Genomic DNA, 25,208 nt, shown 5'->3' with positions numbered 1-25,208 from the left:
ACATTTGGTTTGAATAAGATCGAACACAAGAGAAGTCTACATTCAAACACTCAATAAAATTCTGTTTTGTAAAGAAAACATTGAAAGCTACAACTGTGTGTTCTCTTTTCAACTCTTTTTCACAGCAAGTCCTTATGTGGCTAATTTATGTTGTTTAAACTGCAAGTTATACCACATTATTTGCATTTTCTGTTTGGTTTTCATTTCCATCCACATCTTAGTACATTATTGTAGCAATAGTCTTCGCTTCCATTATCAATAAGCATTTTCTAAGTCTAGGTTGCATTTGAGGAATCCAGGGCTCGCTTCCTATTTCAAATAAAATTTTCTTTATGTCTTCAGGCTTTGGAATATGCTAAGACCATCCCAAAACCCAGACCTCCAAATCCGACCGACCGTGTGTCACAGGGTAAGAACGACCCCGCCCATGCAGGAAATGAAGGTGCTCTGCCTGCAATCTCGCTGCTGGAAGTGCTGCAGAGCAGGCACGAACGGGAGAAAAACGCTGTGGCTGCTTTCAAAGTCCTTCACATCGTCTAGGCCCACATGCAGGGGCCAGGAACACCCTGAGAATGGACACGCAGCGAACTCCAGCCAGCCTCTCTGCACTGAGAGCAGTGAACTATTATCCACATTGAACTGAGGTCCCTCTTTGCTTTGCATGTGATTTAAAATACGGGGCCCTATTACATTATGGTGCCATATTTTACCTTCTAGGGAGAAAAATTTAAATTATTTATTTTCAAATCAGTTAGAATTTGGGGCTGAGTAAGAACTAGGGAATAAAGCCTGTTGGTTTTATATTGGAGCTTTTGATTTCTTAAACAATCTCTACCCTTCCTTAGCATAATGAAAACTTGGAAATTACCCAGAAATAAGTTTATCAACTTGTGTTTCTCTCTTTTACATTTTTGACAATAAAAATATATAAATACTTCAATTTCTGCTAAAATGAACTCCAATTAGACTAATCACCAGTATATTTGGAGATACCATTTCCAAAGTATTTCTAAACTCTTTAAATTTAGCAAAGGTTTTTACTACAAAATTAGAAGAAATGAAGATACATCTGGAGGCGCCTACTCCAGCAGAACAAACCCCCATGTTCCAACAAAGCATCAAGATGCTACCGGGGAAACCCTCCAGGGCCAGGAGCGCCCCCTGCAGGCAGCTCAGAGAGCCACACTTTGCCAGGGCAACCCGCTCCAGACTTCCAGTCAAGATGGCAACACAGGTAAATGCAGTCCTTGCATCCTCTCACGACCACATCAGAGTTACAGCTAAGCTACAGAAAAACTGTCCTTCAGAACCATTTGAAATCTGGCTGAACGTAAGCCCTAAAACTAGAATTTAAAGAAGCAGCCACATGGAGCCTGGGAGGAGGGGTAGAGGCACTCACACGTGGTGCATAAAATTGGACGGATACCTTGAATATGGAGGTGACCCCCGAGGAGCCAGGCCTCCCAGCCCAGGTTTCTAGTGCCAGGAATAAAGTCCCCATGACTTACGGCTGTAAAAATCAGCAGAGATTGCGGCTGAGTGAGAAGGAGAGCTTATGGTGTACCAGATGTTCCTCTTAAAGGGCCTGTGCCTGGACTTATTTGGACTCACTCCCTCTGAGCTCCAGCACTGGGGCAGCAGCTCAGAAGGCACCAGGGACACACAGGGAGGAACTGATTTTCTGGCATCAGGGTGAGAACTGGGAGGACAGCTTTTTCCCCAGACACCCCATAGGCAGGCACCACATCTGAATATCAACCTGACTCATGCTGTTTGCCCCACTGAGGTGATTCCCTGAGATCCCTGCCTCACCCAACTTTCCAGCCCATCAAGCTGTTTCCAGTGGCTTTTTCATACAACTACCTCTCTTGCCTCATGCTTCAGATTTCCTATACAAAAAGAAAACTACTCTCAAACAAGCAACATCTGGCCTCAATATGCCCCAGACCTCTTGCTAAGTGGCCCCAGGCCCTGCATCAACAGCAGCAAGCTTTGGTTTGCAGCTTGACCTCACCTGGGCACCTTCAAGCCCCGTGCAAGTAGCAGCCATCTGCAGATCACCTGGTAGCTCATGCTGGTGGCCCCAGGCAGGGCACAGGCAATGTCTGACCTTGTATCTTCCAGGAGGCCCCAGAGCCAGCGCACCCAATGGACGGCTTCAGACCTTGCTGGATTTCAACCGTACCACCTCCAAGCGACACACTCCAAGGGGTGGACTCAGTGCACACTGGAGCCCCACTGAAGCAAGTCCCTGCTGTAGGGTCCCCTCCATGGAGTTGCAGCTGGCTCTCACAGCCGATCAGCCTGGGTCAGTCCCTCCCAGTAACACTAACAGCAACCAAGACTCGACTACAACAAGACAGAGTCTACAGCCCAAACGGGTGCACCCGGAGCACCTAGCTTGGGTGATGAGGGAGGCTGCACTGCTGTACCCACAGGACACCTGCTGCACGAGTCACGCCAGCACATCCAGGAGACACAGCAGCTCTGCCTAACATAACACACAGAAACAGACATGGGGAAGTGGCCAAAATGCAGAGATGAGGAAACCAGTACCAGATGAAGTCACAGGAGAAATCTCCAGAAAAAGAGCTAAATGAAATGGAGGCCAGTAAACTACCAGATACTGAGTTCCAAACAATGCTTATAAGGATGCTCAAGGAATTTAGTGAGAACTTCAGGGAAATTAGTGAAAACTTCAACAACATGAAAAAGGGCATAGAAACCATCAAAAGAACCAGTCAGAAATGAAGGATACACTAATCAAAATTAAGAATAGTTTACAGGGTATCAATAGTAAAGTAGATGAAGCTGAGAATCAAAGAAAACACCCAATTAGAACAGGCTACATATATAAATACACTATATATTTATGTATATTAGTATATAGTAAGTTTTCATTATATATGTGTGTGTGTATGTATATGTCTGTGTGTGTATTCTCAAAAAAGGAGCCTCTAGGACTACTTTGATTCAATCAACAGTTGTATCATTAGGGTGCCAGAAGGAGAAAAGAAGAGAATGAGCAAAAAAATTGAAAACTCATTTGAAAAAATAGTAACAGAAAACTTCCCTAACCTGGTGAAGGAAATAGACACCCAAGTCCAGAAAACACAGAGTCCCAAACAAGATGAGCCCAAAGAGGTCCACACTGGGATACATCGTAATTTAAATGCAAAAGCTTAAAGACACAGAGAGAATCTTAAAAGTGGTAAGAAAAAAGCAGTTACCTACATGGGAGCTCCCATGAACTGTCAGCTGACTTCTCAACAGAAACTTTGCAGGCCCCAAGGGATTGGCAAGAAATATTTAAAGTGATGAAAAGTAAGAACCTATGACTGAGATTACTCTATACAAGAAGGCTATCATTTAGAATAAAGGGATGGATAAAGAGCATCTCAGACAAGAAAAAGCTGAAGGAGTTCATCATCACCGAACCAATATTACATGAAGTGTTAAAGGGTCTTTTTTAACAAGGAGGAAAAAAAGATAAAAATATAAACAATAAAATGGCAGTGAATACATATCTATCAACAGTTGATCTAAAAAACAAAATAAACAAGCAGAACAGAAATGGGCTAACAGATACAGAGAATGTTTCGTCAGTTGCCAGATGGGAGGGATGTTGGGGGATGGGCGATAAAGGTGAAGGGACTGAGAAGTACAGATTTGTTGAAATTGGTTACAGAATCGTCGTGGGGATGTAAAGTACAGCATGAGGGATACAATCAAGGATATTACAATAACTTTGTCCAGTGTCAGTGTCAAATTTCATGGGCTTATGAAATTTGTCGAGGTGATCACTTAGTAAATTATTTAATGTCTAATCCCTGGGGAGTACACCTGAAACCAATATAATATTGTATATCAACTGTAATTGAAAAATAAAAAATGATTTATAAAAAGTTACTTCAAGTATATAAATTTTCTGGGCATCTTGCCATCATAAATATCTTAAAATTTATCAAATGTGTGCTTTTACACAACAAGATAATATTAGGTAACACAAAACCATTCCATAGTTTACTATGGATGTCAGTATTAATTATTTTTACTTTTTACAGTATTTTGAAGTTGAATGAGCATTATAAAATTCCCAGGTCTCAAGAGGAACCTAGATAATTTAATGTTCTACTTGCCCCTGGGCATCGCATCCTTAGATGCCATATCCAGAAATGGACAATTGTAATGATGATTGAAGACAGATCTGTCTATCTACAGAGGTGGCATAAGGACCAGCTTTGGAGCCCAACTCCTATGTGGTATGCATTTTACATAAGCCATGATGAGGTGTAAGAGCTTCCCATACTTAACTTTCTCTTAAAACTGGAAGCAATTAGAATCACAAGTCTGGGAAGATAACAAGTACCTGACGATAAAGAGCAAACTGACAAATTGTGTTTCTGTGGTATTTGGAAAATCATATCATACCTGAGGAGCTAGTTTAGAAAAATCACAGCTCAAACAGCTCCTAAAATATATCTGTAAAAGAAGAGGAAGCGTCAGCTTACATGGTCAAGACTTTTCTAAGAAACGTGACATGAAATTATTTTTAATGGCTTTAAATTTAACTTACTCTGGAAGATAAAATAATGCTCAGAGACACTTCCGTGTTTCCATATTAAAGTTACAGGGTAAATTTTTATAAATATTCCATTTCCACTAGAAGATCTTAAAATAATTCAGAGCTTGGAATAGCCTTCTCTTGTTCTACCGCCAGTTCTTCAGGAGATGAGGGAAGGGAGCGGGACTCGGAAGGATGCCATCCTTCCAAGGTCCTCTGCTGAGCAGCCAGGTCCAAACTCCGGTCTTGCAACACCGAGGACAGCCCTGCTGGATACTTCTGTATGGGAAGAAGTAATTTTTGTTTTACTGGGTGGGCATGGAGCATGTAGTTGATATGGATTTCAGTTTTAGACTTGAACTTCCATAATGCAGTTCCATGTTCGAAAACATGCATTCCTATGTACCTTATCAAATTTTTAACATATACGACCCAGCAACTTCATTACTACACTGATAAAGCTGTAGGAGACAACTATAAAGCAACTCAGAGGTTGACCAATAAAAAGGACACTATTTCCTCACTTTCCAGCACATTTAAAAATCACCCCCCCAACCATTTCTCTGTTAGCCTAAGCATTGTAACTCTTTCAGGTATTTTCATACATACTGTCAAGAACGCACACTCAGTTAAAGCTGGTTAAAAAATTCAGTCGATTGTCACACAGCATTTCACAGGGTCTTTATTTCCAAGGCAAGTCTCTGTCATTGGGTCTATGGGACTATAGGACACCAAAATTCTCTGTACACAAATATTTTGAGTGCCAAATGGCATCTAAAATGACTTTAGCTAAAGAAACAAGGCCTATTCATTGACCACTTGGGCTCAAAATGAAAAATAGATCACATCAGGCCTTCATCTGGCCCCGAGGGACCTTGTAAGACTCAGCAGACTGTCACTAAGCCACTGTGACACCAGGACACGGAAGAGACTCCGGGAAGACAGTGAGTGGCAAATGATGTTCTACTGGTCCTTTAAAGTAAATTGTACTAATGACAATATTAACCTTTTATAGACTCATATGGATCAGTGATTGTTTTTATAGTTGTTCATTTCAGATGTTTAAGAAATAAAAAGAATCTGCCTACAAGGAAACAAGGGACTTTAAGTGTGTATGCTATGATGATGGAAGGCCTGCATTTTTACCAGTATTATATGTGCCGCTGAGAGACACAGTGTCTAATCTGCCTTGACGCTAAGAACGGGGGTAAATAAGAGACCTTTAAACCATACGTTGCCTCTTATTATGGCCTCCTTTTTTATGGAGGTGTTTTATCTTGAGGTTCCAACGAGACATCCTCTTGGAGCATTTTTCCAAGTAGCTGAATGGCAGCTGTCTTCATGCTATTGTTCTGTACAGAAAGGAGTCTTTTGGGAGTTATCTAGAAACTCAAGACAAGACAATGTTGAGGAACAAATAGAAGGTAAGCCTAGCTAAGGCCCCAGTGCCTAATGCCTCTAATTGGGGCCTTATTATTGGTTAATGAATCATTGTCAATACATCACAGCAAGCATGAGCGTGCACAGTCTAGTCTACAGTGAGAAAATAACTCTTCTTCCCAACGGCTATTATCTGGGAGTTGTTCAAAAACACACCGAGTAATTATGACAACACTAGATCTAATTGAGAACTTTGAGTTGATAGCAAATGGTCTACAATAGCAGACTAGATAAATTCAAGAGGGGTTCTTTTTAATTACTTACTGAAAAATAGCAGAAAATGAATTAAATTACAAGGACAGTCTGCAGATACCAGGGCAAGTTTAACTAATTCCCTCCATGATGTGCTTCAAGACATGTATTATCATTATATTAGAAGTAGCATTTGAAAATACAAAGTTCTTAAGGAAAAATCAAAGTTGCTCTCCTAAATACACCTTTTTTAAAGATTCCCTTTACCTGTTAGAGTGAGAATCTTGAATGCTCTGTATCCCATCCAGCTCTCAAGCATTCATAGCGTTGCAGACTTCTCCCTAATGCTAAGTGTGTTTTCATAACTCCTATTCCTATTGGGTAAAGAGAGACAAAAAGATACAGGAACACTGCCTTTGCCTCTGCCGTTGTTTTCCCAGTGAGGAAAAGATTTCAAACAGTAGCACATACAGTAAGCAGATCAGTGGTTGCTAAGGGTTCAGAGGGAAGGCGGTGGGATGAACAGTTGGAACAAAGGAGTTACTTAGGGCAGGAAAAATACTCTGTATCATAGGATGTACACCATTATACACAATACGTTTTTCAAAATCTATAGAATCTGTCACACAAGAAAATGAACCTGAATGTGAACTGTAGAATTTAGCAATAGTTAATGATACTGTTTGTCAGTCATCACCGATGTACCACACTAATGCAAACTAATGATATGGGAAGCTGGTAGGTGGTACCTTTATGTACTGCCCACTTAACTTTTCTATAAACCAAAATCCATTTGATAAATAAATAAACAGTAGCACAGAGTGAAATTCTTTAAATGTTGTGGGTTTTGTTTATTCATAGTGTGTCCTTCCCCTTCTACCCCTGATTATAAGTTGTCTATATTGTCAGGCAAAACTTGTATACTATCAAGGAGAAATAAAGAAGCAACATGTATCCTAGTAAAGTGTTCATTTAGACATTTATTCCACCTTGGTCAATACGTTGAAGTAGGCTCTCAGAGGAGCTAAAGCCTGACACTCGGCACTGTCCCCTCACCCCGCTGCCTCCAGACTGAGTCCAGGATTTGTCTGTTCCCTCCGCGTGACTTCACTAAGAGGAGTCACAACATTTCCTAAGCAAACATTTGGTCAATGAAAAGCAAAAAGTTTTAGATGGCGGATTTTTCATTCATTTAAAAATTTTATTCCCTGGTCTTAAAGATTCCTGTTCTTCATGTTTGGTTACTTGATCTGGACTTAGTGAGACAAGTGGAAAGTTGGGGCTTCCCCAAAATGGAACCAAAAAATCACATCGCAAGATGCAAAGTGAACAGACTTTTCAGCTCTCTCCACCTCTCAATACAGGGGCTCTTCGGGTATTATGAAGAGAGGAAGCAAGAATTTGGTGGGCAGGGTTTGTCTCCCTTGCTGCCTCTCCACTGCCCTTTCATTTCCCCTTGCTGTGTAAGTAATTAATTTTCAATAAGCTGCATAAATGGTCTTCTGCTATTAAATAGTCTAACAGGTTGAGAGGATTACAATGATATGAGCATTTCGGGCAAACGCAGGGTCCAGCAGAAGTAGCACCTGCTTCAGTGTGGTTGGTAGGGTAATAATATGGGTGTAAGAATCTATAGTTTTAATTTGAACATTTCACCTAAAATGTCACATGTGCTTCAGTGTGATATTGTTGTTACAGAATTACATGCTTATGCTTTTGTAATAAAAAGGGGCATCATGTGTGCTGGACCCTGTATATTTAGTGAAGCCTTGGAAACAGAAGATTCCATTAATGCCCCTCACTGAGCGGCAGCTCACAGAGGCCGCCCAGCACGGGGGCTGCCGGACGGGCCTCCAGGGTGCCCTCTGTCACTAGAGTCCCAGGCTTGTGCAAGAGATATTTAAATAGTAGATAGCCTCATGGTGCCAATTTGACAGTGGAGGAAACAACCTTCAGACATTTAAAATCCAAAGAGTACACAGGAGAAGGAGGTAGAGAACGGGATGAATATCCAATGAACAAAAGCAATGTAGGTCTCCACGCTAAATGGTTTGGGGCACCAGTGTGCCCGTCCCTCCTCTATGGCAGATTTGTCCCCCAAATCGATCCTGATGCCTTCTTTCCCATCCAGACCCCTTCCAAAGCCCCCATCATGCAGCCAATGGGCCTTGCCCCCCCCCACACCTTGGGCCCCAGCAGGTCTGATGTCTCTTACCAGTCCCTCTGCTGCCTCCACGCGATGGGAGCATTTGATGCTGTGTTGATGAAGTCCCTAAATTTGTTGTCTCTGCAGAAAATTGACAATCCCTATCATACGAACCTCAAGTGCCTATTTTTAATGAAACCTTTAGATGAATATCAAAGAACGATTTAGCCGTGTCTAATGTTTTAATTAGATTATATTCTCAATTTAACCCATTAAGCCTCCTTTGATGATCCCTGTATTTGGGGTTTAGCCTCAGATGCACAAGGTAATGAATACTGGACCTTTTGATTTAATGAGAATTTTGGCTCTTTCAGCCTGCACCTCTTTGTATACCTTTTATTTTGCTGGCTATAGAATTCAGTTAATTGAAGGAGTCTCTTACCATCACACATTAAGGAGTATAAATTAGCATTCCCATTCGGATTGGAAAATGCAAGCGGCCAGTATGTCTTTGATCTGAGGATGGAGCTGAAGAAGACAGCCGCCCTCTGAAAATGAGCTGATGGCCTTGTTATCAGGGCAAAATGCAGATGCGTCCGTGCCCCACAAAACACTTAATGTCCTCATTGATCACTTTCTAATTCTCCCTGTCCTGTCTGTCACATTCTCTTCAGGAGCGCGTGTGTGTGCCCGTGTGGTCGTGTGTGTTTGTGCTCCTGTACTTCTGTCTCGCCTTCTCTGTGTGTTCTTTCTGCTTCTTACGCAGAGATTCAGGGGCCTAGGCTTCAAATCAATCTGAACCAAGGAAAATGAAGTAACATAAATTCCCTCGCCTGGAGATTTTTAAGAATATCCGTGAAGTTATTCAGGACCTTCCACAAAGATTCTTAAGAATTAACTCTAACTTCCAACGCTCTCAAACCAATAGAGCCCAAGGCACTTGCACCATCATTGACTAGCAGGTAGGAAGGGCTATTCTGTGCTCTGGCAATGCTGTCGGCCTTTTTTATCTGTTCTGATGATGATGCAATTCTCCCGAACCTCAACCAATTCAGTTACATAAAGGAAACACTGAAGTGAGAGATCAACACCCCCTCACTCACAGTAAAAGCCAGAGCAAAATAACATGAAATTCAAAATATGAGGTTTCTGGATAAATCCAGTAGGCTGGATACACACACACACACATGCACGCACGCACACACATACACGTATTTCACTTTCTTGGCAAGCCCCCAGTAAAATCCCAGGAAAGGGTGTTTTTAAGGCATACACAAATGATCTCACCTATAAGTGACAATCAACAAAATGATAAAACAAAACAATCAAGCAAGCAACATATAATCAGGGACATTGAAATAAAGAACAAACTGACAGTAACCACAGAGGAGGGGTGAGGGGAATAATGGGAGAAAAAGGGGGAAGGGTCATGAAAGAACATGTATAAAAGACACATAGACAAAGCCAAAAGGGGGTAGGATCAAGGGTGAGAGGTGGGGATGGGGAGTGAGGGGAAAATGGAGACAACTGTGCTTCACAATAAAAAATAAATTAATAAACTATACTTTGTGGTATTCTATTTCCCAAAAAAGGCATACACATATTAAACTGAAAAACAGGAGGATGGACAACAGTAACAAAATTTTGAAAACTGAAAAGCAGATAAATGAGTTGTGAAAAAAAGTGGCAGACTCTAAAAATACTTCTAACCTAGCGAAGAGGGCAGCCAAGAATTGATCTGACTTACACTGAAGAAGACCCCCAACTGCTCAGGAATTGATGGTGTCAATTACCTTCAGAAGTGGGGGTGAAGGGAGGTGAGGAGGACTGAGTGAAGGACATCTGCCCCGCCCCCCCACAACGGCCCAGGGAAGGACTACCCTCCCCTCTGCATCAGGCGGGGTGTGTGTGTCTGGAGTGAGGCTGGCTGTGCTGGGAGCCACAGCACTGAAGACAGCCAAGAGTGAATGAATGAACGTGCGTGTTCTAAACACAGAGGCCTCAGCTCCTCTCCTGCCGCGTGGCCCCCAAATGTTGGGCCTTCATTTTACAAACAGGAATTTGGAACATCTTCTCTGGATAATCTTGCCAGGCTGAAAGAAAAGACCTAAAACTCCTGAGGTCAGTAGTTCTCCAACCGAGGAACTCAACCATGTCATGCTGCTGTAAAGCTGGCAGTCATCAAGGCCGACCGCGTGTTCACAACTTCCGTCAGCCTTCTCCTTTCTCATACTGAAATGTAAGCAGCCAGCCATGGATTCCTAAACATCCAAAAATGCTGGAGAAAATAGGATTTTTAAAAAAGCAGGAGGATAAAGAAATTAAAAGAGATCTCAGGAACTAGAAATATGGTAGAAGAAATTTAAAAAACCCAAAGCATAGAAGATATCATTGAGGAATATCCCAGAAAGCAGAGCCAAAAGGTAAAAAGATCATAAATTTAAAGAATAAATTCACAAGGTAAAATCCAAATAATGGGAGTTCCATAAAGAAACATAGAAAAGGAGAAGTAGAAATCATCAAATAGTCAGTTCGAGAAAGCTTCCCACGACTGAAACAGATGAATTTTCAAACTGAAAACGAGTGCCTATTGAGTATCCAGAAATGGGAGCAAAAAACAGGCCTCTAACCAAGGCACATAATTGTAAAATTTCAGTATACTACCTACAAATAGAGCACTCTACAGCCTCAGAAAATAAATAAATAAAACAAAACAAAGAGTCAAGAATCAAATGGCTTTAGATTTCAAAACAGCAATTGGAAGCTAATATTAAATTCAATGATGCCTTCAAATTTATTCAAAAAGATTTTCCACTTAGAATTCTGCACTTAGCCATATATTAATAAACTGCGAGACTAGAATAAAGAAAATTTTAGACAAGGATGATCTCAAAACATACGACTTTGGCATAGAAATCAGAAAATTACTAACATTCTTCATTAAAATGAGAGAGTAAACCAAGAAAGAGGAAGATAAAAGAAACAATAATAAAATGAAAGGACTTCAGCCCTGGAGGATGTGGCTCAAGTAGATTGAGCACCAGTCCATGAGCAGAAAGGTTGCCAGTTTGATTCCCATAGCATATGCCAAGGTTGTGGGCCAGGTCCATATTTGGGGGTGTGCAAGAGGCAACCGATTGATATATCTCTGGTACATCAATGTTTCTGTCCCTCTCTTTCTCCCCTTCCTTCCCCTCTCTCAAATATATAAATAAATAAATTAAATTAAAGGACTCCCTGGGATGGAAGAAAGGGAGATGCATTGACAAGAGACTCCAGGATGAAACGGGCCAGAGGCTTTGGTTTATTCAGGAACGTGAGATGTTAAGAATACGTGAATATCTTAGGAGGAGGGTATAGACAAATGGTGAGGAGCTTGGAGCTAAATTAGTCACAGGTACATTAAAAATTATGAACAAAACAAGACAAGTATTAACTCCACAAAAAACATAGAGTCTTGCAGAACCAGGAAAGTAACCATAATTGAGTGCCCGGTTTAGCTGAAGCACATCCGTGTCACAATGGCGAAGTAACCAAAATGCCAATATTGAGAAAAGAGGTGAGTGGGTGCACATGTGTGGCAGGAGCAGCAGAGAAAGAAAACTGAAACTTTCTCTTTTATAACATGAAGTACTAGATAATTCCTAAAATAAAATACCAAAAAGCAGCAATGCGGTGAAATAATTTGGAAATATTAAGTAGACACAAGATAATGAGGCACTACAGAAACCAGCCGCCTGTGCAAACAGCATGGGGAAGGGGGCAAGGGACTGCTCCCTTTGTAAAATACCCCTTATAAAACTATGTGACTCTGTAAACAACATGCATAAATAAATGACAAAACCCAAATCTTTTAAAATGAAAAATAAAGAGCTTAGGGACTGAAAGAAAAAAATAGATGGGAAAAGGTCAAAGCAAGCACAAAAATATTAGTTTTCTGCTCTTAGTTTATAAATTATTCCCATTTGAAACTCAGAATACGGGGTCACCCTTCTGTCCCTTATCCCCGTTGCTTTCTACAGTTCATTTCCCATCCATCCCAAGTCAAGCATTGAGAAAGGATAAGGACCGTTTGGCTATTCTTTAACTTTTGGTTGGAATATTGCTAAGTGCACTTAACTATCCCATTGTGTGTAACCATGGAGGCGAGGGAGAGAATGGATGCTCCAAATATTCAGATAATCCCCAAAGGTTATAATAGTCAATATTTTTAAACACTCTATTGCTTATTCTTGTTGTGGAGGTATATTCATACAGTGTCTTTTTAAACTAAAAAAAATTCTTAAAAGCTTAAGATGAAAGCTTAAATCCTGGATTTTCCTAGTACATTCTATGCTAGAAACATAAACAATTCTTTATCTTTTAAGAAGGTTCCCACGGGTTGGAATTCTAACTTCCCTTCCTACACAGCATTACGTCTGTGAGGGATGACAGAAACCCTGTGCAGGATGTGGCAGGGTGGGGGGAGGACGGGGGTTTAGGCACTAGAGAGCAAAAGGATGCTCTACACGAAGCATCCTCAGTGAAACTTTCCGACTCCTATTTCATCCGGGACCCACCTGTCCTCTCTGAGTCCACACAGTAGGACAATGACAAAAGAGAAAGTAAGATGAAGATATAAAAAAATTCTTTGGAAAGACAGATAATAACCCTCTTGTAATAATGGTGATGGAGCACAAGACTAATGATACATTAGAGTTAACCATGTTTTTACAATAGTCCTATGAAGTATGGTATAAAGGACCAAAGGTTTCAATCTATAATTTATTATCTTCCTCTAGCACTTTTCATCCAAGATCTCCCAGTAGGTACTTTCATATCACTTATCTCCCACCCCTCTCCATTCTTTACTGATTTATAAGGCACTCTCCTTGTCTTTCAGAAGCCAAGGAAGAGAAGCGATATACAGTGGTACCTTGGTACTCATCATTAGTTCATTCCTGAACTTGTAACGAGGGCTGAAACTGGTGAGCACCCAAAGATGAAGCATTTTTACTTGCGGGGCAGCTTCACGCCTCACACAAGTTCTAGCAAGTGCAATGAGTCCTGAGCAAGAGCCAAGTGCTGGAACGTTTTTCCTCATCAAAGTGGGATGGAGTACAGGATTTGATGAGTTCTGAGGCCAACGAGTACCAAGGTATGACTGTAATCATTAGTAAAAGTAAGATTAGAATTTAAGTCTCTAAGCCAGTGGTGATGATGCCAAATCTGACTGTGGCTATTCAATATTATAAATAGAGTAATAAGAAAAGGCTCACAGAATTATGAATAAAATCATGGAGGAAAGGTTATTTGGCGTGCACACCGTGAATTCTAAGAGAGAAGAGAGCAGTTAAAACCAGCAAAAACAATGAAGAGGATCTGACTGGAGAGAAAACATGAGAATCGTTTCCGATTTCCGTCTCGCTCCTGAATATTTACTGGAGGTCACTTCTCTGACCTCTGCATGTATTAGTGCTGTGACCCAATCAATTAAGAGGCTGTGTGACACTGGGCAAGTCTACCTCCCTGAGTCTCAGTTGCCTCATCTGTAAGTAAAGGAGATTAGGCCAAAATTTCCAGAGAGAAAAATGCAGAGATCTGAAGTAGCCTAGAGAGGCCATCTAGCTCACCCCATTGAAGACACAAATTTCTGCTAACACAGCCCCGCAAGCAGTCATTCAACCTCGTTTGAATGAAAACATGGCTTGCGGACCCGGCACCTTCTAGGAAAGCCAGTTCAAGTTTCTTAATCAGAAGTGTCTCCGTAAACTGATCTAGGCTTTTACCAGATAATTTCCAGCTAATTTTTTATTATTGCCCTTATTACAGATGTCCCTCATTTCCCACCCTCGTTCACTCCTCTCCTTGACCACACTTTACATCCAAAATTGCTGTGCAAAATCCTCTCCTCCACACAATACAATGACGATAGCCCCAACATGATGAATTAGTTGTAAGGTGTGATCATCAACACTGACCTTCAGTCTTAGTTCTGCCACTGTCTACTTGACATTGGCAGGACATTCAGTTACACCCACATTTTAACTCCTTCACTATAAAGTGAAGGGATTAGAGTGCATCAGGCATCTCTTCTAGCAATCACAACCCCTTCCTGACAACAACTCAATTCTGAGATTCTTTGTTTCACTTTCTAGAATAAAGTTTTTGAGGTTTCTTTACTAAAGAGTATACTTTTCTTCTTTTTCTTGTGTCTCTTAACTTTTCTGATGGTTTTACATATAGTTACTTAAATTAGAGTAAATGCCCCGAAATCTTACTCTTAGTGAGTTGACACTTACAGTTCCTTTACAATAAAAATAGAATAGAACACTAGGATCTTAAAGGTTAGAAGGAACCACACAGGATATCCAGCCCAACCTCCCCCAAAGGGAGAAATCCATCAGAGAGCATCCATAATGGTCTGCTTCCAACTTCTGTTCAAACTTTCCTGGTGAAAGGAGTTTAGAGCTTTGTGGACTTAGCCTGTTCTATTGATAGAAAACACAGTGCTTGACCTATAAAAGGTATTTAAATGTTGTTCAAAAATCTGCTTCTCTGGAACCACCGATTGGTTCTGGTTGTGCCCTCTTAGCATGGCAAAATAGACGTGCCCCTTGACACACTTAAGAGCTATGCAGCCATTCGAATACCACTCCCCTGGCTAATCTCCCCTCCCACCTGTCTCCAGAGCCTTGCCTTTCAGTGCTAAAAAAGCTCAGACATCATTTGTTGTTTTCCACACCTTTTACTATCCAGGTTTCTGTACACTGCGTGAATTTTAGCTTGTTTACATTCTCTTTAAAATGTGATTCCAAGAATATAACAAATAAAATATAAAGTATTCTTATTATTTTTTTCAAGATTTTATTTATTTGTTTTTAGAGAGGAGAAGAGAAGGAGAGAAATATCAGTGTGTGGTTGTCTCTTGCACAACCCCTACCGGAGACCTGGCAAGCAACCCAGGCCTGTGCCCTGACTGGGAATCAAACCTGTGACCCTTTAGTTCACAGGCTGGCACTTTATCCACTGAGCCACACAAGCCAGGGCAAAATACAAAATATTTTAATTAACTCATTGTTTTTGCAGATATATTAAGCCCAATTTAGGAAAAACAAGGAGTCATTGCTTCAATTAAATATGTTTATTGCATGATTCTCTTAGCACCAGAGAGCATTCTGTTTGCTCTTTGCCTTCGAATCTCTATCTCTAGTTAGCAAATACACCCACACCAACCAGTTCTCTGGCTTTTGAAGTGGTGTCGTGGATCCAATGAATCATTGCTTGGTGCCACTATCAGCTTCATACTTGGCTGAATGGTGTGGTGGTCATGTCTTATGTTCTTCGGTTATGTGAGCAGAAGTACATCAAGAGCCCCTCTCTGAGAATCTATGAAATGAAGTCCGTCACAAACAACACTAAGAACTAACATGAAGCAAATCCTTTACCACAGCTGAGAGTACATACGGAGTGACTTTCCCACCTGGGCTATTTTTAGATGTTTTCGCCCCTTCGGAATCAGACCTATGCATTTCTACCTTCCAGATATCATAATGAGCACGGCTTTATCAGATCTTCACCACCAAGTGAAAGTGAGCTGAGGCAAAAGGCTGAGTAATTCAGACAAAACACCTCTTCAGCCTATGGAAGCTTTGATCAGTATTGAAGGCCCAAACCAAAAAGTGGGATGGTGTTACATTAAATCGAGACTAAATCGTGTCTATCCACTACTACTATTACTAACCCCCTGTGTACGGGGTGGGGGGAGGCAGGGAGGAAAGGGGAATTAAGAGGACTTTGCCGGTGGATTGCTGGCCTGCAGTCTCAGTGGACGAGACATGGTGCTGCAGGCCCTGCCCTTCCTTCCCCTCCTCGTCTCACGGGGAGCAGCCTCCAGGGGAAGACCAGGAGGGAGAACGAGCATCTTTCTGTGTTTCACGCCCCTAAACCAAGTCACAGGCGGCCACTCCCTGAGCTCTGGGACTCACTCTGCCTCCCATCAGGTAGAGCGGGGCTGTGCTAACAAAGCTTCCCGCCTGCCTGACTGCCTTTTCAAAAGGTCATGAAATGCGATGAATGTGCTCCTTTCAGACCCCAAATAAGCCCTGGCATCTTCCTGTGAAGACAGAAGAAAGATAAATTTCTGATTCGTGGGGTATGTGTTGACCATCTAATTTAATTCTTTAATTCCCCCCCCCTCCAAACACAGTATTTCTATTTATGCGAAAAATTCTCCCCAAATTCCTTTTAGTGCCTGTTCTTGCAGGGATTGGAAAAGTTTGAGTTTTTTTCTTTTCCCCCTTTGTGTAATAGTATGTACTTTCCTTTCCAGGTTACCAGGAACATTCTTATTCACAAATCAGTTTTTTCCTAAAATCAAGGTTTTTTTGTCTTATTGTAAAACATTTGTCAAAAACTCCTGTCTTAAGACAGTACTGTCATTATTTGAACAAGAAGAGAAAGGAGAAAGCTGAGCCTAAGTTTGCTTTTAATAACACATCTACACAAACTATATAAGTGACAAAGGTATTCTTATAGAGTAAGAGAAAAAAGGCCAATCAATGCGTTGTTACCAGAAACAAAAGTGCTCTGGGCAGAGAAATGAACAAGGAGTCAGAATGTGTGTGTGTGTGTGTGTGTGTGTGTGTGTGTGTGTGTGTGTGAATATGTATTGGTCCTGCTTTGGCTGTTAGCTAGTCCGGATTTCATGGGTGCATCCTACAATCTTACCAACCCTCACTTTCCTTAACTATGAAAGGGAAAATCACTCCTGGTGTCTGTGACTCACAAGATTGTTGATTGATAAAGAGCACTTTGGAAAACCCAAACAACTGTACAATTCTGATGTTTTTAAGGTACTAGATTTGCCTCCTAAATGATGCAGAATGGATAAACGTCTCAGTCTGACATTCTTCTTTGTTTAAAATTATATTTTCCTGAACAAACTTACTGTAAAAAAAAAAGGCTACTCCTACACTCGTGGAATCACAGAACTGAAGTCTATCTAGAAGGGCCTTTAGGATTTATCCTCTTACCAGAGCAGCCAGGGACAACAACAGCAAAAAGATTAAATGTAACGTGACCCCACAGGGCTGCTGTCTACACGCAGGCACGCCTGGTTTTACTGCCCTTCACAGTTGTCCGTGTTTACAAGTTGAAGGCAATACTCTCCACGGGCAGAAGGATTGGCATGGGCTTTATTGGGATACTCGTTTGATCACAGTGATCTGGAACCGAACCGCCCTGTCTCCCACGTGCCTGTCATTTTATTCATCCTTAGAGCCCACGGGACAGGATTCCACCTAGCCACGCTTCCTCTTTTCCAGCCTTCCTGGGCTCACTCACCTTCCCTGACACACACCCCGAGTGAAAGGAAGACCGGAAGCTGAGAGGTCGCCTCTGCCTCGCCCCGCAAACCCGATAAGTGGGCTGGGCATGCGGTGTCATCACGTACTTCGTATAATTTCAAACCCCAAATGTTAAGAGAGCTGTGTCTCTTCAGCATTCCAGGGTCAAAAAAATTATTTGCCGTGAACTTTTCCATGTAGGTGGAACTCAAGACTCTTACTAAACCATTAAAAACTCAAAACTAGGGGCGGGGAAGACGCAATCTGTTAACGAAAGGTCAAGAGTTGGCCAGGTCCAGTCCCGGTGAGAAAGGAAACAGCCTGGGGCGGAGGGAGGGGCGTGCATAGGTCGGACGCGGCAACAAACGGTTCCCGGAAACTTGTGATTGTTCCTAGTTTTGCCCGAGAGCCCTTTATTAACTAAAAAGACTGCAAACCCCAGAGGAGAACAGAGGACTCCGGGGGCACAGGGAGAGGGGCCCGGCGCAGGGCGCGTCGGACTCCTGCCGCACCTCGAAAGTCCCCAAACAGGTGCTCCCGCGAAGGGCACGAGTCCTCCCCTTTAGCCTCAGTCTTGCTAAAATCCCGTATTCCCTTACAATGCAACGAGAAGGAGCGTTTTCGCCCACAAACCAAGGAACACTCACTGAAAATCTCAGTTAGCCGCGGGACGCGGAGCGGTCGCGGGACGCGCGCACAGCGAGGCCGGGAAGCAGAAGGCGCTCGGTGCCCGGCCGCGCCGCAGTCTGGGAGTGGAGGGGGGCTTTGAGGACTCCAGTGGCGGGGACCCGAGCTCGGGAAGGGTGCCAACGGGCAGAGTGGGGACCGCCGCTTCTTGAGGGGGACCGTGACGTGAAGGGATGGGAGCGCCGCTCTGACAAGGTGGGAGTCGCTTTAGCATCTGAGTTAGAGGCGGGTTGGGGACCAGCGCGGGAGGTCAGTGTCGAGCAAGGCGCCGGTCCGTCGGACGAGTTCGGGATCAGGTCGTGGCTCAGCCTGGCTCCCCGCAGATCCGACCCCTTACTGCAGACCACGGGTCTGCCCGAGGAGGGGCCAAGGGTCCCGGTGGAGAGGCCGCGGAACCTGGGCCGCAGAGCCGGGGACAGGTGGCTGAGCGTTTGGGGCCCTAGGGATCTGCGATCTCAGCGACGTCGTCCCCCGGCGCACCCGCAGGCTGAGAGGCCGCGTCGCGTTTGGAGCCGCCGACGGCGCGGGGAAGAGCAGCCCCAGCTCACACGCACCCCCGCGATGACTCGCAGGGCTGGGGGCCCCGAGGCTCGGCCGCAGTCGCGCCGGCTCAGCTCGGGTTGGAGGGCAGGCCGGGGGCGTTTGGTTTGTCTTCCAGGAGCGGATCTCCGAAGGCCGCCCGAATCTTCGGGTCCCGGCGGGAACCGCGCGCGCGCCCCACTGTCTCCTCCCCGGCTCCCCAGCCCGGCCGCTCAGAGCACTCGCGGCTCCGAGCCGAGTTCCCCCTCGTCCCCGATGTCCACCTCGTCCTCCGGCTCCGCCAGCACGAAGGGGCCGGCGGGCAGGCCCAGCCGAGCCTCGGCGGGCGCGGCCGCGGGGCCGCGGGGACTGCGTTCTGGGCTCTCCGGCGCTTCCGTCACTTTGGGCTCGTCCTGACTCTTCCTCAACTGCTTTTTGTGCTTCATCCGCCGGTTCTGGAACCACGTTTTCACCTGATTCCAGGGAGGAAAACATAGAACACGTCATTCCTTCAGCCCCGCAGCTACTGGTCCTAAGATCTGAGCGATTGCCGGGCTTTAGGAAAGTAAACCACAATCCACTGACGAACTGTTCACGAGTGTGACAGTCTCGCCCTGCGTCGAGTCACACCTGCGCTGCTCACACGCTACAGTCTTAGCGTGAACGAGAATCAACCTCAGGCTCCAGAAGCCATTGTCCCCCGTAACGATGGGGATCAAAGTAGCGTGGTTAGTAAATACTGGCCCTGTTATTCATTAGAATTACTAATAGTAAGTGCCGCGTGGGCGTCTCCCTTATGTTCGACATAATTTAGCTCCTCTGGCTGCGGCGTCTGCCTGCCTGTCCCGCAGGACTCCTGGAGGGCAGATGGGGACCAGACCTGCTGCTTCTCCTCAGAGAAGATCCCTGGGGCCCAGCAGGGCACAGGGTTTCACAGCAAGTGGGTGCCCACTGCAGAGAGGGAGTGGAGAAAGGACTTTGGAGGTGGCACAGCATCTGGAGGAAGACAAACGGGTCTTCCACTCAGGACAGGGCAATAAGGAGAAGCTTAAATTATGATGCGTTTGGGGGGAGGGGACGATGTAGGTATGAAGACTTGCAGCTTTGAAAGAATAAAATAGAAAAAAAAAAACCCGACAAGCTCCTTGCGTGGGCTTCTCTCGGGACAAGACCCCATCTGCTCTCATTCTGGGCCTGATACGGGTTGTGCCCCGAGGAAGGGAAGTGGGGACGCCGCGGACGCGGCAGCCCTTCCACGGGGAGCCAGGGCCAGCATCACCCGGGGGTTTCCTCCACGTCCGGAGGCCGCCGGAGGTTTCGCTTTGGTTAGTCTGACATGAGCTGGAAGTGGCCGCACTTGGCTAAGGATTTTTGGAGACACCTCGAATCAAGGGGATTGGGGTCATTCAAGATCTCTGCCTGGGCGCAGCAGGGGGCAGGAGCTGAGCCGAGAGGAGCCAGAGCAGCGATCGGAGGCCCCCTGGGGTCGGCCCACCTGCGTCTCGGACAGGCTGAGGGCCGTGGCCAGCTCCACCCGCTCCGGCGTGGACAGGTAGCGCTGGATCTCGAATCTCTTTTCCAGGCCAGACAGCTGCGAGTCCGAGAAGACGGTGCGCGCCTTGCGGCGGCGGCAATGCTTCCCCGGGAGCTCCGCGTGCGGGGCGTGCGGGAACAGCGCGGGGACCGGCACCCCTGCGGAGAGAAAAGCAGCAGCGTGGGCAGAGCCCCACCGCGTGCCGGCAGCTCCTGCTCCACTACCCTCCTCTGTTCCCCGCGCCCCCCTCAGCTTTCCTTGGCCACCAGCCCCTCCTTGCCCCAGAGCCTCCGGAGCCCTTCTGCCAGGACTTGCAGGACATGGGGGTCGCAAGAATACAGCGTGTAGATCTTTAGCTGGAAGCCATCTAGAAATGCAAACAAAAATCGGTAGGAAGAACTGAAAAAGAAAAATATAAGCTGGTGAGGATTGGGAGAAAGACAAACCCTTTTGCACTTTTCTGGGGGAATACAGCCTGGTGCAGCCACTGTGGAAAGCAGAATGCAGACACCTCAAAAAATTAAAAATGGAACTACCTTCTGACCCACCAATCCCACTTCTGGAAATATATCTGAAGGAACCCAAAACACTAATTCAAAAGAACATAAGCCCCCTCTGTTCATCGCAGCGTTATTTACAGTCACCAAGGTATGGAAGCAGCCCAAGTGCCCATCTATACGGGAGTGGATAGAACAAGTTTCAGACATTTACACAATGAAATTCTACTCAGCTGTAAAAAAGAAGATTTTACCCGTTGCAACAGTATGGATGGACCTGGAGAATATTTTGCTAAATGAAATAAGCCAGAGAAAGAAAAATGCCATATGATTTCACTCATATATGGAATCTAATGAACAGACTGAACTAACGAGCAAAACAGAGATGGATTCATGACAGAGAGCAGGCCGACAGCCGTGGGGGTGGGGGAGGGAGGTCAGGGGTGGAGGGATGGAGCAAAAAGGCACAAGGACTCACGGACATGGACAACAGGGTGGTGATTGCTGGGGGGAGGAGGGTATATGGGTACTAGATGGTAATGGGAACAATACAATAAAGATTAATTTTTTAAAGAAAATTATAAAATAAATGCGGAGGACTTTTCAAAATATCTTCCTGGAGAAACTTTTGAAGCATCTTCCAGCATCCAGCCTCCTGAAGTTTTCTTGCCAATGTCACATGGTCCAGGAGCTGTCTCCTCGCACCCCCCACCCTGTCCCACCAGCTTTCCAGACCCCTGGTCTTCTGGCGACACAAGGGTTCTGAGGCCAGGAGAATGGTGGACGAAGATCTTGCCTCCCAAACTCAGTAAAAACCACCTTTCTCTTTCCCCAGCCGCCCCCATTTTCCCACCTGCAGCCCAAGGGAACAGGTCAAAACTCTCATCCAGGAAGTCCTGGGAGCGAGGACAGAGGGGCAAGCCTACCCCGGCACGTCTTCTTAATCAGATTGTGGGGAATGTTGGGGACTCGGCTGTCTAATCTGCTCACTGGTTTTCTCTTTCTTGCCCAATGACCTCAAACAGGACCGAAGCGCTTTTCCTTTGTGGATCGAGGGCCCGGAAGACTGTTAAACAACAAAATCTTCCCCACCTTCGCAGGCTTCGCTGCGGCGGAGAGGCGCCCAGGAGGCAAACTGCCAGAGATAGCAATACCGGCCAATTCGGGAGTCCCCGTGTGGGGGTCCCTGGCCACTGCTATTCGAGGGGAACATAGGAGAGGCTGGCCAGTGCTGAGGCCAAAACAGAAATTCGGGCTTCGATGCAGGCTTTGTTATTGCCCTTCCAGCCCAGCCTCCCAAGGTCTGCGGTTTCCCGCGTCCCAAGCACGTTTAGCTTGTGTGTTGAGCTCCAGTGCCCGCACTTCACAGGGTGTCTCCCGTCTTTCCTTCCTAGCCCTTGCTGGGACCGGGGTTGTTTTTCTGGTTGCCCTCCGCACTTGAACTCAACGAATTCTGTTCCCACTGGAATGAAAATGCTGGAGAGGAAAGTGTGAACGTGACCTTTCACAGAGAGAGGCGGTGTAGATTTGAGTGTTCCCCGACATCTCTCCAGTTGCACCGACTGGACTCTCACTCCTTGCCACATCTAGCAAAGCAAAGTACTTGGGTGTGAGGCTCCATTGACGCCAGCAACCGGGGCAGGGAGGGAAGCCCAGCCTCAGATCGTGAGTTAAGGACTAGAGGTTGGGAGTAAAGGGGGTTAAAGAGGAGCCGCGTCCCTCCCTCTGTTTTTTCTAACCCTTTCTCCCTTATTCCAGCGAACCCAAACCTTGGGTCCTCAGAATACCCCAAACTCTCTTTCACTTCTAAGCCTCCGCAGTGTGGGTGGTGAATGCTCAGCACCCAAGAGGAGAGACCGCCCCCCACCCCGGAGTCTTCTGAGCTTCCCCGAATTGCAAAGTTGATACTGTTCTGTGGGGTGGAGTGGCCAGGGCCGGCAGAGACAGAGGATTGGGGCTGACAGCTGGGCCAGGAGGACCACAAGGAAGGAGAGAGACTACGCGGGGCCCACCAAGAATATTGTCAAAACCTCCGGCCACCTCTTGGCTAGGCGCGTTTCCTGCACTGTAAAAAGTACGGTGACCACGAGTCAGCCCCACGGGTTGGCATGCCTGGGGGGAGCTCTGCGTGTTCTCTCCCACATCCCGTGTCCCACCTCCTACTGTTGCTCAGGGAAGGCGGCGACCAGCCCGCTGCACCAGCTCTGGCCTTGTCCAGGCTCCATCACAGGTGTAGGGCCTGCGTGGAGGAACTGCTCTGTCACTCCCTATGCCTTGAAGCCCCTGTTTACTTACCTGAAGTGGTGAGGAAGTAAGGGTGGTGGTGGTCTCCCTTATGCAGAGGGTGATGGGGATGAGGAGCCAGGAGGGTGGGTGTGGGCATGAGGGGGTAGCCATAGTCTAGCAGAGGCACCCGGGAAGCAAGAGAGCTGGCAAAATGGTCGGGGGCCACCTCCCTTAGTGGCTTGGGCTTGTGCAGCAGGATGTCCTCAATGAAGAAGGACGTGGGCCTCTGAGAAGATGCCGGGTGTAGAGGGGAGGTGAAGTTGAGATTCATCGTGGGCCGAGCGCCTGACACGGGGCGAGAGCCGAAGAAGAGGTCTAGGAAGCAGGCAGCGTCTCCGCAAGCCTGTAGAGAGGCGAGAGTCCAGGGCCGACCACCACCCAGCGAGGCTCGGGTCCCCGCGGCTCTCTCCCCGGCCTGGGCTACCCCGGGCACAGGAAAGGCGAGAAGACTATCTCCGGGGTAGGTTGGGTCTATGTGGAGGAGAATTGGCAGCTTGGAGAGGGGAGCCGGGAGAGCCAATGGCAAGGCTGCCAGCAGCGGAGGGGAGGGTACCTTGGGCCGGGGCGGGGCGGGGAGCTGTCCGCGGTGCTGAATTCAACCGGCCAGGCCGGGGAGAGCGGAGGGGACCAGGTTCTTGCTCCCCAGGATTCTGGACCTCCATTGCAGGGGCTGCTTGGCTTCCAGTTGTTTTTAAAGCAAACAAGCAACAACAACAACAACAACAAAAGTCTCTGTCCTCTGACAAACTCCTCTTTCGAGAGCAGAAGGCACTTAAAGGGCCCAAAGCAGCAGGGATAAGGCACTTACTTTGGCAGAGGTCTGGGCTTTAAAACTTTGGGAAAATGGTAGCAGAGGAGAAACGGGAAAAATCAGGAGAAAGGGCGTCCACGTCTGCCAGACTGAGCTTAAACGGATGGCTGAGGAATGACTAGATTGTTGAGGTAGACAAGTAAAATGATGCTCACGACATTCTTCACCTCAGTTATAGAGGGTGGTGTGAGGGAAGTGATACCTACATTAGTCAAGTAATGGGGTCTGTGTAAATATGCCCGGGGCCGCCTCTTAATGCCAGTCTCCACCTCCTCTCAAATGTCCATTGCCCCTCCTCCTCCCACTCACAGGGCTTACCGCTTCTGCTGTGATACCCTTTTCCACCCCACCCCTCACATATTGTCTCCCATTCCCTTTTCCAGCCTTTCCTTTCACTTCACTCCCTTCCAACCTTTCTCCCCCCCCCATTTGTCTTTTTCTAATCTGTCACATTTATTTCCCTCGAGTCAATTTGCTAAAATTAAGGTGATCATCTACAGCACAGCAGGGTAACTTTGGCTTGCATCTCCAAAAATTGCTCTAATTATTGGTGTTAAACTCAGGGAAATTAAAAGAAGCCACTTCTCTTCCATCTCCCCATTTTTAAGCTCTAATTTGTTGAAATCTAGTTGTCATCACAATTCCAATCACTCCTGCTAATAGTAAAAGTGTTTTAATAGAGACTGAGTCCTCACAACCCATGCTATTAGATAATTAGAGGAGGTGTTAGAAAGCCAAGTGCTAATCCTTGGGCACATGGGTAGAATTTTCATCTGATCTAGCAGGTAAAACAAATTAATTACCAGAATCAATTAGGCCCCAAACTGCAGTGCTGCAGGAAGTGAGAGCACTGTATTCCATATGGATGACCTGGTAAAAATGGTAAACAGACAAGGAGAGTGAGAGGAAGGAGGAAGAAGGGAAAATACCTTTAAAAAAAGATCTTGGCAAGTAGGCATATAAACAAAGTCAGAATGCTTTGTCCTGGAGCCTGAAATGTAGTTTTTGTTTTAAGATTATAATGGTAAAAGCTGAAGACCTAGAGCGGGCCCTTGAGGGGGGGCCATGGAGAGAGAAGATGGTAGACTTCAAGGAGTCGTTCCTTAGTCCTTAGCCCTGGTGAAGAGGCCCGGGACGTCGTCCACACTGTACTGCATCCACCGCCTCCCAGTGAGAGCTCCCCGCGAGTGGAAACCAAGCTGTCCT

The 25,208-nt window shown here is 45.7% G+C and overlaps 2 protein-coding genes across 4 annotated transcripts in view; one reads left to right on the top strand and one right to left on the bottom strand.

Moving 5' to 3' along the window:
• JHY (junctional cadherin complex regulator) overlaps window positions 1–3,756 on the top strand; it is an 84,883-nt gene extending 81,127 nt beyond the window's left edge. For all 3 annotated transcript variants that reach the window (XM_053659481.1, XM_037138294.2, XM_037138293.2), the window contains one exon: window positions 343–3,756. In XM_053659481.1, the coding sequence (XP_053515456.1) occupies window positions 343–540 (198 nt within the window). In that variant the 3' untranslated portion in view covers window positions 541–3,756. The remainder of the gene's footprint in view (window positions 1–342) is intronic.
• A 15,351-nt stretch (window positions 3,757–19,107) lies between these two features.
• BSX (brain specific homeobox) lies at window positions 19,108–23,462 on the bottom strand. The gene is made up of 3 exons (XM_037138264.2): window positions 23,201–23,462; window positions 20,370–20,566; window positions 19,108–19,347 (listed from the first exon to the last, which is right to left on the bottom strand). Exons 1-3 carry the CDS (start codon window positions 23,460–23,462, stop codon window positions 19,108–19,110), a joined length of 699 nt encoding a protein of 232 aa, XP_036994159.2.
• Window positions 23,463–25,208: the final 1,746 nt, after the last annotated feature.

The sequence above is a fragment of the Artibeus jamaicensis genome, unplaced genomic scaffold (genome assembly GCF_021234435.1).
Source record: "Artibeus jamaicensis isolate MK-2021 breed Jamaican fruit bat unplaced genomic scaffold, CSHL_Jam_final scaffold_660, whole genome shotgun sequence".
Classification (NCBI taxonomy): domain Eukaryota; kingdom Metazoa; phylum Chordata; class Mammalia; order Chiroptera; family Phyllostomidae; genus Artibeus; species Artibeus jamaicensis.
This window is presented reverse-complemented; position numbering and strand designations above follow the sequence as displayed.

Excerpts from the sequence above, each read along its gene's own strand:
- BSX (XM_037138264.2), bottom strand. The coding sequence starts at position 23,462 with ATGAATCTCAACTTCACCTCCCCTCTACACCCGGCATCTTCTCAGAGG. Across the intron at positions 20,567-23,200 it reads TTACTTCCTCACCACTTCAG|GGGTGCCGGTCCCCGCGCTG; the intron begins GTAAGTAAACAG and ends TTCTCTCCGCAG. Across the intron at positions 19,348-20,369 it reads TCAGCCTGTCCGAGACGCAG|GTGAAAACGTGGTTCCAGAA; the intron begins GTGGGCCGACCC and ends CCCTGGAATCAG.